Source organism: Drosophila eugracilis, unplaced genomic scaffold, assembly GCF_018153835.1.
Source record: "Drosophila eugracilis isolate 14026-0451.02 unplaced genomic scaffold, ASM1815383v1 contig_2088, whole genome shotgun sequence".
NCBI classification, from domain to species: domain Eukaryota; kingdom Metazoa; phylum Arthropoda; class Insecta; order Diptera; family Drosophilidae; genus Drosophila; species Drosophila eugracilis.
Window position 1 is genome coordinate 597,204 of NW_024572964.1, and position 14,586 is coordinate 611,789.

Here is a 14,586-nt window from a genome sequence, read left to right on the forward strand (position 1 = left end):
ACTTAGCTGATAGCATGCCTTGGTGCATGGAGGCTCGCGACTTTCCTTATCATCGTCCACAGCTGCTAAAAGCAAGTGCGAACTATCCTTATCACTAAGTGGTTCTAAAATAAAATGGAATACTATATACGCCTTATCACCACTGGCTTTTCCTCTGCTCTTCACATTTTCCTTCCTCATTTACTATATACAAAGAGCGAGCTCTCTAATATTAATTGTTATTTTTGCTAGTGTAATTAACGCATAGAAAGAGGGTTGGTATAACAGTGTCATTGCACTCTTGAACTCGTCTTTTCATCATCGTAATTATGCCCAAAAACAACAATGACAAGTCCAGCAGAACAACAAACACGACTGTGGATGCGATGATAATGATGCTTATGATGAGACTCAAACGAGAAATAAATTAAATTTAGATACACTCGTTTGGGGCATTCACAGTGCAGGTGGACAGCATTAGGTTCTATTTTTGGGTAAGCAAAAAGAAAACATTCAAATCGAAAAATCAAAATGTTTCGCCAAATTAGACAGAAGGAACAGAAATATTTGAATTATTTCATTTACAAGAATGAAAACGATTACTAAACAGTCTGTTTGTGATTTCGAATTCGTGGAACTGAATTAGTTTGGGCCCTAACGACAAGAGGCAAATCAAATTGCAGACTCGATTAATTGAAGGAAATTCTTGAAACTGACAAATGTGTTTATTAGGTGTCTCTCGTTTTGGTTGCCACATCTGACCGAGATTTTTCAGCTTATGCTGGGGGCAAAGTCGAATGTCTGTGCGATATTCGTTGAGAGAGAGAGAGAGACAGACAAATCAATGGAATGCGAATCAATACTTTGGGAATTGCGTTTTCATCTGTGCACGCTGCATTTTCCGTCTGCCTTTGGCTTTGCTTTTATTTGTTTTTCTTTTGGTTTTTACTTTGCAACTATGAGTGCAATGGATTTTGAATTCGATTTCTAATTTGCAGCGCTACTTTTATTATTTTTTCTTGACTGCGCTGGCTTTTCCTTGCGTCCGTTCGTCCGTCTGTCCACAACCCCTTTGACTCGTTTTGCTTATTTTGTGTTTTCAATAAAACTGACACGCTTTCCCTTTTCGCTTCATTTCCTTTGCCGTCTGCGCTCTGCCTCTCCCTGCCTCCCTGTCAGGCTGCTTGCATTTGCATTTAAATTACATTGGAAACCGAAATTTGAAAACGATTCGCTGGGTTTTTCTGTTTTCTGGCTCTGCTGGGAACTCGGACTGTGGGATTGGCTTGAACTTTGCTCAGACCCGATGCAAAAAGTTGATACTTTTCGATAATTAAACTTGTAAACGCTGAAAATCGAGAGGGGATTATGGAATTTGGGTAAAACTTGTTAGTTTTTCCAATCTAATAATGCCAAAGGAATAGATGAGACTCCTCTATGAGAAGATTATAATCAGCTGCAATTTATGTTGTTTTTCCTCTTTTTCTTCGTTTCATTTGCGCTGCTTTCATGCGTCAAAATATTTTCCAGTTCTATTTGCTGTTATTGTTTTCCGACTGTAGACTGCAGAGTCGTTGTTCCAGTTCTCTCGACGCTGATGATGATCATTATGATGAAGACTCGTTAGACTTGACGCACAGCCGAAAGAGAGGGAAAACGACGGGCGAGAAAGAGAGAAGGAGGAGGGAGGCCAGGTCTCTGGTTAGCTGATGCTATTTATATTTGATTGCTGTTGTTTTTGCAGTTCTTGTCGCGTCTCGAGGCGACTCCCCTAGCCCCTATCACTCTGCATGGACTTTCCCGCCCTCTCCGCCATATCGCCATATCACTTCACCTTCCACTGCACCCCCTGGTTTGACCTCAATTGCAGTTAACTCCGCTTGGCTGAACGCTACTCAAGTTCCAAGTTATAAAAATACCCTGGAATATGGAGTGGCGCGTTGCTATCATGTATGGCTTATGGAAAAATAAAAAGAATTTTCATTTTGCAAAATGGTAACGAATTTCCTCTGTCATGCTGGCTTTTTCTTGGTTCTTTTTGTTTCAAAGTTGATTTGCAACCCAAAAAGCAAGCCAAACGCCACCCACCGCCCGCCCACTTGCTCAAACACACCTGAACAGTTATGCGGCCACGCCCACCTTAAGCCCACTTCAGTCGGCTTTCGCTGTCACGCCCCTCAGCCCCTTGTCACCGCATTGTGCAACACTCTGTCGTCTCTCGCTGCGATTCTCAGGCGGGTTACTTTAGGTCATTGCAGCTGGTGTTACGCTTCTAATGTTCGCTTGAAGGACGTCGACGCTGACGTTGGCGTTGACGTTGTCGTAGCCGTCGACTGCTACTGCTACTGCGACTGCGAGAGTTATGTATGCGGCCGATGTTTATGCTTTTGTTGTAGTTGTCATTCTATGGCCAGACTAAAAAAACCGAGCGACCTCTAAGCGGTCGTCAACATTTTGTTTACTTCAACACAAAGTCGTTTCGCTAGTCTAGCCACATGGAAAAATGCAAACAAAATAAAAAAGAATCTGAATTCCTAATTACAATGGGTTCTATTAGATAAACAGCTGCGCGAGAAGTGAAGGCTTGGGGGAAAAGCTTCCAGGGGTTAGATGAAAGAGCTCGATAAGGGATTGCATACAGCTAGCATCGTTTTTTCTATGAAGCTTTTTGAAAACTACTTAAGATTCCAGAAAACAACACAATCCCATAGACAGCTACACCCTAAGGAACTGTAGAAATAGGGGAACCTCTCGTTAAAGTAAGTTTTAAGCATTAGAAACAACATCATCATTAGGAAGTTCAAAAAGAAACTATTAATAAGGTGTCTCTTGTAATGTTTCTAACCTGCTATCTGGAATACATCCCATCTTTCTCGAATGTATTTCAAACCCCAACAGAAGAAGATTCTCTAAGCGACCACAATTCTTCTCAAAACCATTCAAATTCGGCGTTTCTTTCATTGCGTTTCTTCGCAGCCACTCATTCATCGTCCAATTTCAGGTTTCTGAGCAATTGCCAATTTGCCAATTTGCCAGTTTCAATTCGTTTCATTTCGAATGGTTGATCTTAATCTGCGAAGAGCAAAACTTTCACCCAATGAAAAAATTTCCCTTTAATTTTTATTATTTGTTGGTTTGTTTCGCTTTTCTGCTGAGTATTTTCGGTTTCTTTTGCCATGAATTACGTTTAATTTGAAATGATTTTGTTGCCGTTGCTGTTGCCGTTGCCGCTGTCGACTTGTCAACTGCATGCAACATTTAACCGAAAAGCAACCGAAAAAGAGATCAAAAAGTGGATCGTTAGAGGGTGGGTGGGAAGCAGGGGGAGGGGGGCAGTGGGTGGAGGTAAACGCCACCCACCAGCGTATCTGTTGTTCAGTCAGCATCCAAAAGCTTTCACAGTAAAATAGATCCACTTGCGTTCCACAAGCGTCGTGGGTGAATGCTTTACAATAACGGGCAAGGAGATAGTTACGCAGTTACCTATGGAAGTGACATTAAATAGAAAATATATATCATAAACCTAGTTAGCTATGAATGATCATTAGCAATTTGCAACATAATGGGCAAAAATTCATTACAGAATTATGATAGAGTCATAGATTGTTGGCCACCACTGTACATGTCTATCGCGTTGTGGGTGCCTGCTTTTAGCTCATTTTTTTTTTTTGCCGCTCTAGCTGCGCCCGATTTTGCTTGGAAAACTCTCAAAAACCATGCTGCCGTAGATCCGCGCAATTTAAATTTAAATTGCAATGGAAATTTCTCTGATACTGCTGTTGCTTTTGCTGTTGCTGTTGCTGTTGCTGTCTGTTTGCCAGATCCGCGAGCAGCAGCCATAAAGCAACAAAAACAAAAAGCAAAACAAAAGCAAACAAAACAGCTCTTTAAAGGCCGTTTTCTGTGTTTGCTGTTATTGTATTTTCTGTAATTGAATCTTGTTGGCTGGCCTGGCTGCATTGTTGTGGCTCAGCGGCACTGCTGGCGATATCCGAAAGAAACTCGATTCGAGCATTAACCAACAGCAATATCAGTTCATGCCTGCACAGTGAGTAATATCGGTTGGTTCTTCTGGGAAACAGACATTTGTGTCTAATCAAGACGGTTCTCCTTATAAGAATCTATACTATAACAGCATTTATCATCAGACTTGTTTAATTTGTTATAGAAGTTTAAGATGATCCTAATTTCTTTCAGTGCGCAGTGAGAAATATCGCTTTGTAGTATGGAAAAAAGAGGCAACGATCGTTAGGGGCGTTGTTGTTGCTGGGCGCTGGCTTTATTGGCGTCACTGCAGCCGACTGCACTGCCTCAGTCGACGTCGTGAATGCAATCAAGTGTGCAATGCAATTACACAAATGAAAGCAACAACAACAGTGGGCCAGAACAACAACGAAGTCAGCAGGGAAAAAACATAATTAAAGTGCAAGCAAGTGCAGTAACTCTGGCTGCATTATCAGGCAGTTTTAATAACTTAAAGCCAAGATTGCTTCTGTGATTTCCACGAGAGTATAAACTTAATAAACTTATTAGTGATTAGTTGTCAAATCTAAATAGCTAACGAAATGGTAATTGTTGACTTTTAAAGGTTATAATCTCTTTCAAAGACTTCTTGGAAGGGTACTTAAAGCCTCGTTATCCGCAAAATAGAAAACTTTTTGTCGGCTTTGTTGCCGCTGCTCTCTGCCATATTGTTGCCGAGCTGCCGAGGCACACAAATCAAAATGAGGTGAGGGGCTTATAAAGGTGGCAACTTTTATTTTGCACTGCAACTCTAAGCAAGAAATGCACTCAACCGTTGTTGTTGCTGCTGCTGCCGCTGCTGGTGGTGGATTTGATTTATAGCATTTTCCATTTGGCTAAGCGTGGAAAATGTGAAAATTCGAACTTCCGATTGCCATTTGGAAATATGTAAATGGCATTTCTTGGCAACATGTTGCATGCAACGCCAGTTGTTGCCCGGTCATCGTCTTAATCATCATTAAACATCGATGCTATGTCGAGCTGGAATTAACGATTCATTTCGGATGGATTTCAGATCGAGAACCTGTCTAGCTCGGTGGCCACTCACGCTGAGATAACACATCGATTAAGTGGGAGAACCTGAAAACATTGCGCTGATTAAAAGTGCAGAGAAGCTCAGCAAACTAGTTAGAAGTTGATTAAGAAGCGTTTTGGCTTTGAGATGTATTTACAGGACTATGAGGATCGTAAACTATCTATCGATGTCTTGGGGTACATACACTGGTGGTACCCTACAGAAGGTGGTCATCTTTTCCCATTTTCTATTCTATTAATCAACATCATTAGGAATAGTAACTCCATCTGAGAGCTAACTCTTCGCTTTACCATTTTCTATTTATACATTTTGGTGGATCTTCTATTCCTCGTTATTGTGAAAGTACCCAGGTTATCGTGAGATTTTTCTGCCTCGTTTTTTAGAAAGGCGACAGTTTATTTTCATGCCCCGCTTCTTTGCGCAGCAGCCACATGTCGCTGCAATTTGTTGCACGATGCCATTTCTGGCATTATCTCAGTTTTTAAAGATCGCTGCCTCTTTCTCCTGCCCCGCTTCGTCTCTTTGCCTTTGATAACTTGTCTTCTGATTATGGCTGGGACTGTCACAGTGGCTGAGTGGTTAGGGGGGAGGGGCGAGAGGTGAGTGGTGGGTTGAGTATGCAAATGCAAGCATGCTTGGCATCGGGTGTTAAATATGCAACACAGGCCATGAAATATGCAACGCCAGCAGCAAAAGCAAAGTCAAAGATAAAAGCAGAAAAAGCACTAAAAAGAAGAAGCAAGACAGCAGCGACAGTGGAAAGAGCAGAGAGTAGGGAAAACTCATCAGCTTCGTAAGCTATGGAAACACGGCAATAGAATTGTCACACAGTGGCAACATTAGCGATTGGCAGCAACAGAGAGGCAATAAACTGCTGCCACATCGTTGCAAGGCTCAGCAGCAACGTAAGCCCAATAATCAGCGACCATAGAGGCAACATGAGACATTGGTGGCAAGAACAGCATCAGCAATATATGGCGAACCCCGCAGCAACATCCAAAGTAATGACAGCCAGAAGAAGCGGCAGCAGAAGAATCTGGTAATTGCTCTGCCTTCCACGTCTCTTTCTTCTTGGGTTTCATGGCAGACTTTCTCCGTTGTTCTTGCACGTTCTGCCTGCTCCCATTTCATACTGATTGCGGCTGGAGAAAGGGGCAAAAGGGGGCGGAGGGGGCAAACAAAGGGGGTGGAGAGGTCGCCGGCAACATTGTTGGCAGAGCAATTGTAGCTGCTGCCGTTGCTGTTGCTGTTGCTTTTGGAACTTGTTTTTGTTTTTTGTTCGTGTCTCTCTGTAGGTTCATGTTTTGTAGGTGCCACCTTTGTTGTTGGTGTTGTTGTTTTCGTTGTTGCTGTTGTTGGCTTCGTCAGGTGCGTTGACAAGTGGAAATGCTTGCCCGTGCATTGCTCTCATTGCAGCGACAAATATTTATACTGCCTTACCTCTTCCCTCTTCCCTCTGCCCCCCCGTTCGTCACCCAGCCCATCCACCCCGAGTCCCCACCCCATTTCCAGCCCCTCGCAATGTTTTCTCTACACCGAAATCGAAATTACAGCAAGTCAGCAATGTGATTTAATTGCAGCTAACTTAATTCATGTTATTTTAATAGAATCTGATGATTATAGGTATGAACTATAAGGCAATTATAAGGGGAAGCCATAAGTTTTGATTGTTTGTAAGTTATAGATGGCGGAACAGATAGGTTTTTGTTTTTGAAATATTCCTTTCTTTATAAGTTTCATGCATTTTCTTTAAGTGTAAGCTCTTCCCGGGTTTTGTCCTCGTTTTTCTTACCCGCCTCTCGGCCTTCTCCCCGCCCCTGGTTTATTGTTTGCGTCGATTAATCAGCGCATTTAATATGCGGCAAACGCACTGCAGCAACAGCAGTATCAACAACAACAACAACAACAACCAACAACAACAAACAAAAACAACTCCACAGAAGGAGAGCTATCGACCTCGGACACGAAGCTTCGGCTGAAGCCAAAGCCGGAGTTCAGACAGGTTGGGTCCAAGCCAACTAACCTGTTGCTCGCTCGCCCCTCGCACCTGCCTGCGGTTGCATTGTTTTTTTTTTGTTTTGCCCGTTTGCCTTCTCCCTCCTTCTTCTCTCCACCTCTCTCTCTCTTCATTTAGCGCCTTTCCGCTTCCGTTTTGTAAATAATTTATTTTGAGTTTCTCGCCGGTACGTAATTATGCTCGTTTTTCGATTTGTTTCACTTCCGCTGCTAGGTTTTTGGCTGCATTTTAACAAAAGCCCAGAAACTAAAGTGGTGAATTTGCATTTTCTTTTTGATAACAAAAAAGGGTTCAGGCCCAGAGCTGCATATAAATAAAGTTATGGAAATTCCCGCTGTGGTGGGACGAAGTTCTCAAAACTTTCTCTAAAGTTAAGCTGGAAAATGGAAGATGGTTAATTGTTTATTTAACAGTCGAACAGCCAACTAAACCCACACAATCTCCCACAATGTTGTAATCGAAAATTTAGCAATTACACCACGTGGGCTCTGCGGATTAGCTTATAATTGTAGACTGGCCTGTTGTAGTTGCGCAATGTGATTACTGCAATTACCGCAAAAATCCATGAAAACAAACCCTTTGTTGTCAATTCGAGCACCCCGAAGCAGCCCCGTTTTCCCATATTCCCTCACCCAGTCACACAGTTCCAGGGCATTTATCAGTTTTCTGGTTAAAAACAGCAATGAACTTGTTGTGCGATCAGCCTTTAACCGATAACGCACAACCTCAGCCATGGCGGTATCTGGGGAACCATTCGGGTTTTCCAAAGAAGTGCCCCTTGGGCATTCAGCTTTGGGGAATTTCGGTTGGAAATCCATAAACAACTTTTGGTTTAATCAGGAAAGAAATCTCGGGAATTCTACAACAGTAACTATTAGGTTTATGCAAAGCTTATGTAAGAGAGTTCTTAAGTAACTTCGTTCCAAGTTTAGCACAGGCTATCAAAATATCCAAATGAATCAGCTAACTCAAAGCCCAAGTTTTTTGTTTGAGGAAAGCCTGCAAAGCGAAGCTGATCGGTTGCATCGGGCAAACGCCCCCGCAAATCATTCGATACGACGCCCCCTTTTAGGTTCAAGCACCCCTCTTCCGGCACCCACATTTACAGTTGGCTGAATCTTTTATGCAACAGACACAGAAATTGCAAAAACGCTGCAAAGCGAAGGGGCGGGGAGGAGGGGGGCTAAAACACAAATACGAATAGAAACCGCAGGCAGTCAGATTCGTTTTGTTTGCTAAAACTGCGTCACGTTGCAACTTTGACGGTGCCGCTGCTGCAGCTCCTCCGCATCTCGGATTTTCAGTTACTGCTGCTGAGATTTGCGTAAACAAAATCTGTTTTTTTTCTGCCGCTGCATGGTTGTATAACCCGAGGGACAAATGATGTCAAAGCTATGGCAAAGTTTTCAGCTGGATGTGCACTCGCAAAGGAAACTGATGAAAATCTAAATCAATTAGGAATGCCATACCGTATTAGGAATGGTATAAATTGGTATATGTGGCAGATAGTTATGTTATCTAAATCGCTACAATCTATAAACTTTACTTTTAGAATGACCATAATCTTGTTAGCTCATTTCTTCTGCTTACAAACAGTCAAACTTTTCTTCGAGTGTTTTCACATAACTTGTTGCTGGTGGCAGGATGATGCGGCCAGTGCTGGTGCCACGTGAGCGTTGTGCAAGAAGTCCTTGCCAGGAGCAGAACTTTTCCGAAGGAGGGAGCAATCGAATTTGTGGGGACGGGCCAAGATGGCTTGGAAACTGGGCAACCTTCGATTCGACCTTCGCTGCCTCCGCCGCCGACTTTTGCCTTCGCGGTGACCTCCGCTGGCTGCTTGCCTTTCCATTTCAATTTCGTTTTTCAACTCGCAGCTCAACTTTTTTCGTTTGGCTCCATTTTGCATAATTTATTGCATTTAGTTCTCATTTCATTTACTGCTGCTGCCACCGTCGCCGCCTCAAGTTTGTGCCATAAATTTCCCACCGCACGTCTCCGTTTCCATCGCGTGTGTCCTTAATTTAAGCTTTGATTGCCTTTCACTCCTCGCCGATGTCCAGTTGGCTTCTTCCAGGCTGACCACGCCCACGTGACCCTTCTGGTAGCCCCAGGAAACGGCCCCTTCCCTGGTATACATACGTATAATTGGCCCAGAGTGCGTGGGTTCACCTCCTCCCTCTGCCTTTCGCTATTTTTATGCCCTTTGCCCCCATTCATATGAAATGTCCTCTGACGTAAATTAATTAAGTTATGTGGATACGTGAAAAACTAGCAACCGAGGTTGCTGCGAGCCAGTTAGCTAGCGGGTTGGCTACTTAACTGCTTCTATTTTTAGTTGCCTAACTACGGGGAAGTCAGCCGGAGAGGATGGAATGGGTCGCCAGATGGTTGCCAGGCAGCTCTCCATAAATATTCAACAGCATCTATCGTTTAATGGGATTCAAATATGAAAGGAATCTCCTGCGACATCCTGGATGCGTCTCTGTCAGCCTCGAGATACATTTTAGCGCAACACCTTCCTCATGGTGTAGACAACGTCTCCACATCTCCGTCGTCTTTATCGCCACGACCAACCCATGTTCACTTAGTCATCTTCATTATTGTTGGCCAATTCCCATAATGATTTCCTTTTTTTGGGCTCTTTCTGCGCCGCTTTGTTGGGGGCGTTGACAAGTCGCAAATGCTGCTGAGTGAGTGCACAGATACAGATTCTATATGCTGTATGCTATAGCCATATATGAGTGAGTCTCGGGCGGCGTGAAAAGGTGGAACTGCGTTCAGTTGCATTTCATCGACAAGATTGCGCGGTACCCAAATTGCCTGAAACCGAAAAAGGTGGCAACAGGAAATTTTCCCCGACAAAGAAGCGGAAGAAAAGCGAGTACAGAGAACAATGATCTCCTTAGTTATTAAAAGATTACTTAGAAGAGGTAGTAGATAGGCTTAAACGGAAGAACAAGTCTGGAAACTAAACTCTTCCACTCTTTCTCCACTCTTCCAGATTGTGATTGCGGCTGTGTGGACTCATACAATTCCAACCACGGCCCGCCAGTGCAGCAGGACTCGTCAGCAGCAGCGGGAGCAGGAGCCGGATCAAGATCAGACGGAACAGGGCCCATCAGCAGCCTCAAGACGGCGCACACAAAGGTCGCCACCTCGGGGGGTCATGCCAACACGCAGCCCCCCAGCAAAAGGTCGAGCAGTGGAGCGGATGGCGACTACCAGCTGGTGCAGCACGAGGTGCTCTATTCCCTATCAGCGGAGTATGAGGTGGGTTCGGCTTTCTCTAAGTCCTTATATCGATTTTAAAACCCTTTTTTACGTCCTTAGGTCCTGGAGTTCTTGGGACGCGGCACCTTTGGCCAGGTGGTCAAGTGCTGGAAGCGGGGCACTTCCGAGATCGTGGCCATCAAGATCCTGAAGAACCATCCATCGTACGCGCGACAGGGCCAGATAGAGGTCTCGATCCTTTCGCGTCTGAGCCAGGAGAATGCCGACGAGTTCAACTTTGTGCGGGCCTTTGAGTGCTTCCAGCACAAGAACCACACCTGCCTAGTCTTCGAGATGCTGGAGCAGAACCTGTATGATTTCCTCAAGCAGAACAAGTTCTCGCCGCTGCCCCTCAAGTACATAAGGCCCATTCTGGAGCAGGTGAGTCTTGCAGCTTTTATAGCCCCTTGGAACTTCTGAGTAAGCTAATCCTTTGTTCCCTCTGAACCTCAGGTATTGACAGCCCTGTTGAAGCTGAAACAACTGGGTCTGATCCATGCCGACCTGAAGCCCGAGAACATCATGCTGGTGGACCCAGTGCGTCAGCCCTACCGCGTCAAGGTGATCGACTTCGGTAGCGCCTCTCACGTGAGCAAAACTGTGTGCAACACGTACCTGCAGTCGCGGTACTATCGTGCCCCCGAGATCATCCTGGGCCTTCCTTTCTGCGAGGCGATCGACATGTGGTCACTGGGCTGTGTGGTGGCGGAGCTCTTCCTGGGCTGGCCGCTGTACCCGGGTAGCTCGGAGTTCGACCAGATCCGCTACATCTCGCAAACGCAGGGACTGCCTACGGAGCACATGCTGAACAGCGCCTCGAAGACCTCGAAGTTCTTCTACCGCGACGTGGACTCCACGTATCCCTTCTGGCGCCTAAAGACCACCGAGGAGCACGAGGCAGAGACCAATACCAAGAGCAAGGAGGCGCGCAAGTACATCTTTAACTGTCTAGATGACATTGGACAGGTGAATGTGCCCACTGATCTGGAGGGAGGCCAGTTGCTGGCTGAGAAGACGGACAGGCGGGAGTTTATCGATCTGCTGAAGCGCATGCTAACCATCGATCAGGAGCGGCGTCTCACGCCTGCGGAGGCCTTGAGCCATTCGTTCACGCGGTTGACCCATCTGGTTGACTATGTCTACTGCAACAATGTCAAGGCATCCGTGCAGATGATGGAGGTGTGTCGCCGCGGCGATTTCCACACGTAAGTAGAGGCTACACTCGAGAGTTCCTGACATAAGACTATATATAACTTCGATTCCCTTACAGAGTGCAACCTGCGTCGACGCTGGTGACCAACTTCGTGCCCTCGAGCACGGAGAACATGACGTTTACGATCAACAACCAGTTAACCAGCCAGGTGCAGCGCCTCGTTCGCGATGGCCGCCCTCTGGCGTACGAGGGACTTTACCAGATCTACAACGGACGTAGTGTGGCCCGGCAGTATCCGCAGGCACGGACGGACAGCTTCCAGCACCAGTTGGTCTCGAACATCCTGTGCCCGCCCTCTTACCAGACGATGCCCAGTCCGACGAAGCATGTGGTGGTGGGCAGTGCCACCATGCAGCCACCGTTGCAGGTGCCGCCGCAGCAGTACGTCAATGTGCCCGTACCGGTTTCCATGGTGGAGCCAACCTCTGGCCAGAGAATGCTGCTGACGAATCGGGTGCAGGCCAGCGGAGTTGCCTGGCCTCAGACCGGAAGGCAGATGGCTTTGGTCCCGTCGTGGCCCCAGCAGGCGCCCGCCCACTCGCTCATCGTCGACTCGACGCCTCTTTTTAATGTGGAGGAGATCTACCCCAAGCACCATCTCAACTTGCCACGCAACGATCTCAAGAAGGAGTCGCCGGCTCATCACATAGCGTGAGTATCTGCTGCATAGCCTTTGGAAAAACGAATCCTTATGTCTTGGTTCGCTTTCAGCAAGGGCAACTCTTATCGCGTGCCGCGCCACGAGAAGAAGGAGCACCAGCAGCTGTCGCCGGTGAAGAAGCGGGTGAAGGAGAGCTCGCCGCCCCACCAGCAGCGGTACCAGCGGACCGCCCACGTTTCGCCGCAGTACCACACGCACCACAACTGCAATTACGGAAACGGCGGTGGCTACAGCACCAGCGCAGGATCGGTGGTGGCCTCGTCGGCTGCCTCCGCTAGCAGTGAGTGCAGATGGAATATCAAATTATTGCCATTCTTTATTAGCCTTGGAACTGTTTTCCACTTAATATTTTCACTAATTTACTCTCTTTCCTCTTCCCAGACATTGTGAACGGAAGCTCGTCCAGCTCGCACCACCACCACGTACCCGTCGCTCATGCCCAGCCCTACAGCACCTCCTCGGGCCACCACATCGTAAGCAACTGCAACGCCAACGGAGGAGCAGGAGGAGCAGTGGTTTACCAACAGCCACCGGCCCATGCCCACCAGCAGCACCCGCATGGCCAGCAGCCGCATCCTCAGAATCCACAGCATTTGCAGCATGTAAAGCAGCCAACCATCACCATCCATGACACGCCCTCGCCCACGGCTGTCATTACAATCTCCGACAGCGAGGACGAGGGCGGCGAGGGTGGAGGAGCCCAGGTGCCGGTGCTTAAGCAGCGGGCGCATGCCCAGTCGCAGACGAGCAGCAGTCTGCTGCAGAATGCGCCCAGCTCCTCTTGCAGTAGGAGCAGTGCCCACCATCAACCGCTTCCACATCCCCAGCAGCAGCAACAGCAACAGCAGCAGCAGCAGCAGATCACTTATGGTAATGCCCAGACTCAGAATTCGAACCAAAACCAACTGGGAAGCAACAGCGGCAAGGGTAGCCAGCATAGCAGTAGCCATAGCAGTAACAGTAGCCACAGTAGCAGTAGTCACCACCACCACCACCACCCTCATCATCTGAATCCGTCTCATCATCTGAATCCGCCTCATCAGCCAGCAAGTGGAAGTGGAATAGGAACGGGAACGGGATCGGCAGCGGGATCGGGATCGCAGCTTCAGCATCAGCTTCAATCACAGCCTCCGACTCATTCACAGCCGGCGACGCATCCTCATTACCAAGCCACGCCCACGTCCTCCTCCACGTCTGCTTCCACTTCCAGTCACCATCAGCATCACCCCCATCATCCCGCCCCCGCCTCTTCCTCCTCTGCCATGTCCTCCTCATCCGTTCAGTTTGGTGCCCCTGTCCTCTGCCCCAGCTCCTCCCAATCTCAATCTCAGTCGCATCTCAGTCGCCATAAGTCATCGCACGTCCAGCTAGTAATTCCATGCGTAACCGTAGGTGACCACGATCCAGAGGATGCCCGTCGACGTCATCATGCCGCCGCCGCAGCAGCCGTGGGAAGTCCCAAGCATCACCATCAGCATCAGCAGCAGCCTGCTCCTCCCCCACAGCAGCAGCAGCAGCAGCAGCAGTACCAGCCGCAGCCACCACCGCAGCAGGTGCTGCCCCAGCCGCAGCCGAGCATCAAGTACGAGCCTGGCCAGTCGCAGAAGAAACGCATCTTGGCCATGGCCCAGAGCGAGTGTGGCTACCAGCCGCAGGTCCCCAGCCAGCCGTCATCCTCTGCTAGCTTGCCGCACATTCCTACGAAACAGGAGCCGGCTGAGTTCTATCCAGAGTATGCAGCTGCACCGCCACAGCAATTGGACACGAAGCGCTCCTCCTGGGCACCCACATCTTCGGGAGCGGGAATATCCGCTCTGCCGCTGGCCCATCCAAAGCGAGAGGCTCCTTCGGTGGCTCCAATCAGCTATGTGGCGCCGTCGGTGGCTCCACCGCTTGCTCACTCCAAGAGCAGCTCCACATCATCATCCTCGTCGATCAGTGCAGCCGCTGCAGCGGCGGCTGCTGCAGCTGCTGCGGCGGCAGCCAGTGTGGGCCCTCCATCGTGGGGTCCTCCACAGGTCTATCGCCAGCCATCGCAGCCACCTCCAGGCAGCGTGGGACTGCCAGGAGCCACGCAGCCGCCGACGTCGGCTGTGGCCCCGCATCCCCACCATCACAGTCATGCCCATCATCATCACCAGACTGGAACACCGCTGGGCGGATCGCCATCCTCGACGGCGGCGGCCGCTTTGTTGCAGCCGGATATTTATGCGCAGGGCGACATCTACCGCCGTCCCACGGTGTTCGTGTCGCAGGCGGCGCCCAGTTATGCCTACGCCAACCGGGCAGTGGTTGCCCCACCTCCGGCCCACAACAGCTCCAGTCGTCAGGTGGGTTTGGATTTATATTACTATGGTTTATTCTAGTTCACTGACTTAATATATTGT

General features: G+C 48.0%; 1 protein-coding gene across 5 annotated transcripts in view; it reads left to right on the forward strand.

Moving 5' to 3' along the window:
• Positions 1–14,586, forward strand: part of LOC108104663 (homeodomain-interacting protein kinase 2) — a 35,595-nt gene that overhangs the window by 16,970 nt on the left and 4,039 nt on the right. For 2 of the 5 annotated variants that reach the window (XM_017210850.2, XM_017210849.2), the window contains exons 3-8: positions 10,057–10,325; positions 10,386–10,706; positions 10,779–11,530; positions 11,596–12,189; positions 12,250–12,479; positions 12,581–14,529. In XM_017210850.2, the coding sequence (XP_017066339.1) occupies positions 10,057–10,325; positions 10,386–10,706; positions 10,779–11,530; positions 11,596–12,189; positions 12,250–12,479; positions 12,581–14,529 (4,115 nt within the window). Of the gene's footprint in view, positions 1–9,915; positions 9,986–10,056; positions 10,326–10,385; positions 10,707–10,778; positions 11,531–11,595; positions 12,190–12,249; positions 12,480–12,580; positions 14,530–14,586 lie in introns of those variants that run through there. The other 3 variants (XM_017210853.2, XM_017210852.2, XM_017210851.2) reach the window with 3 other exon arrangements.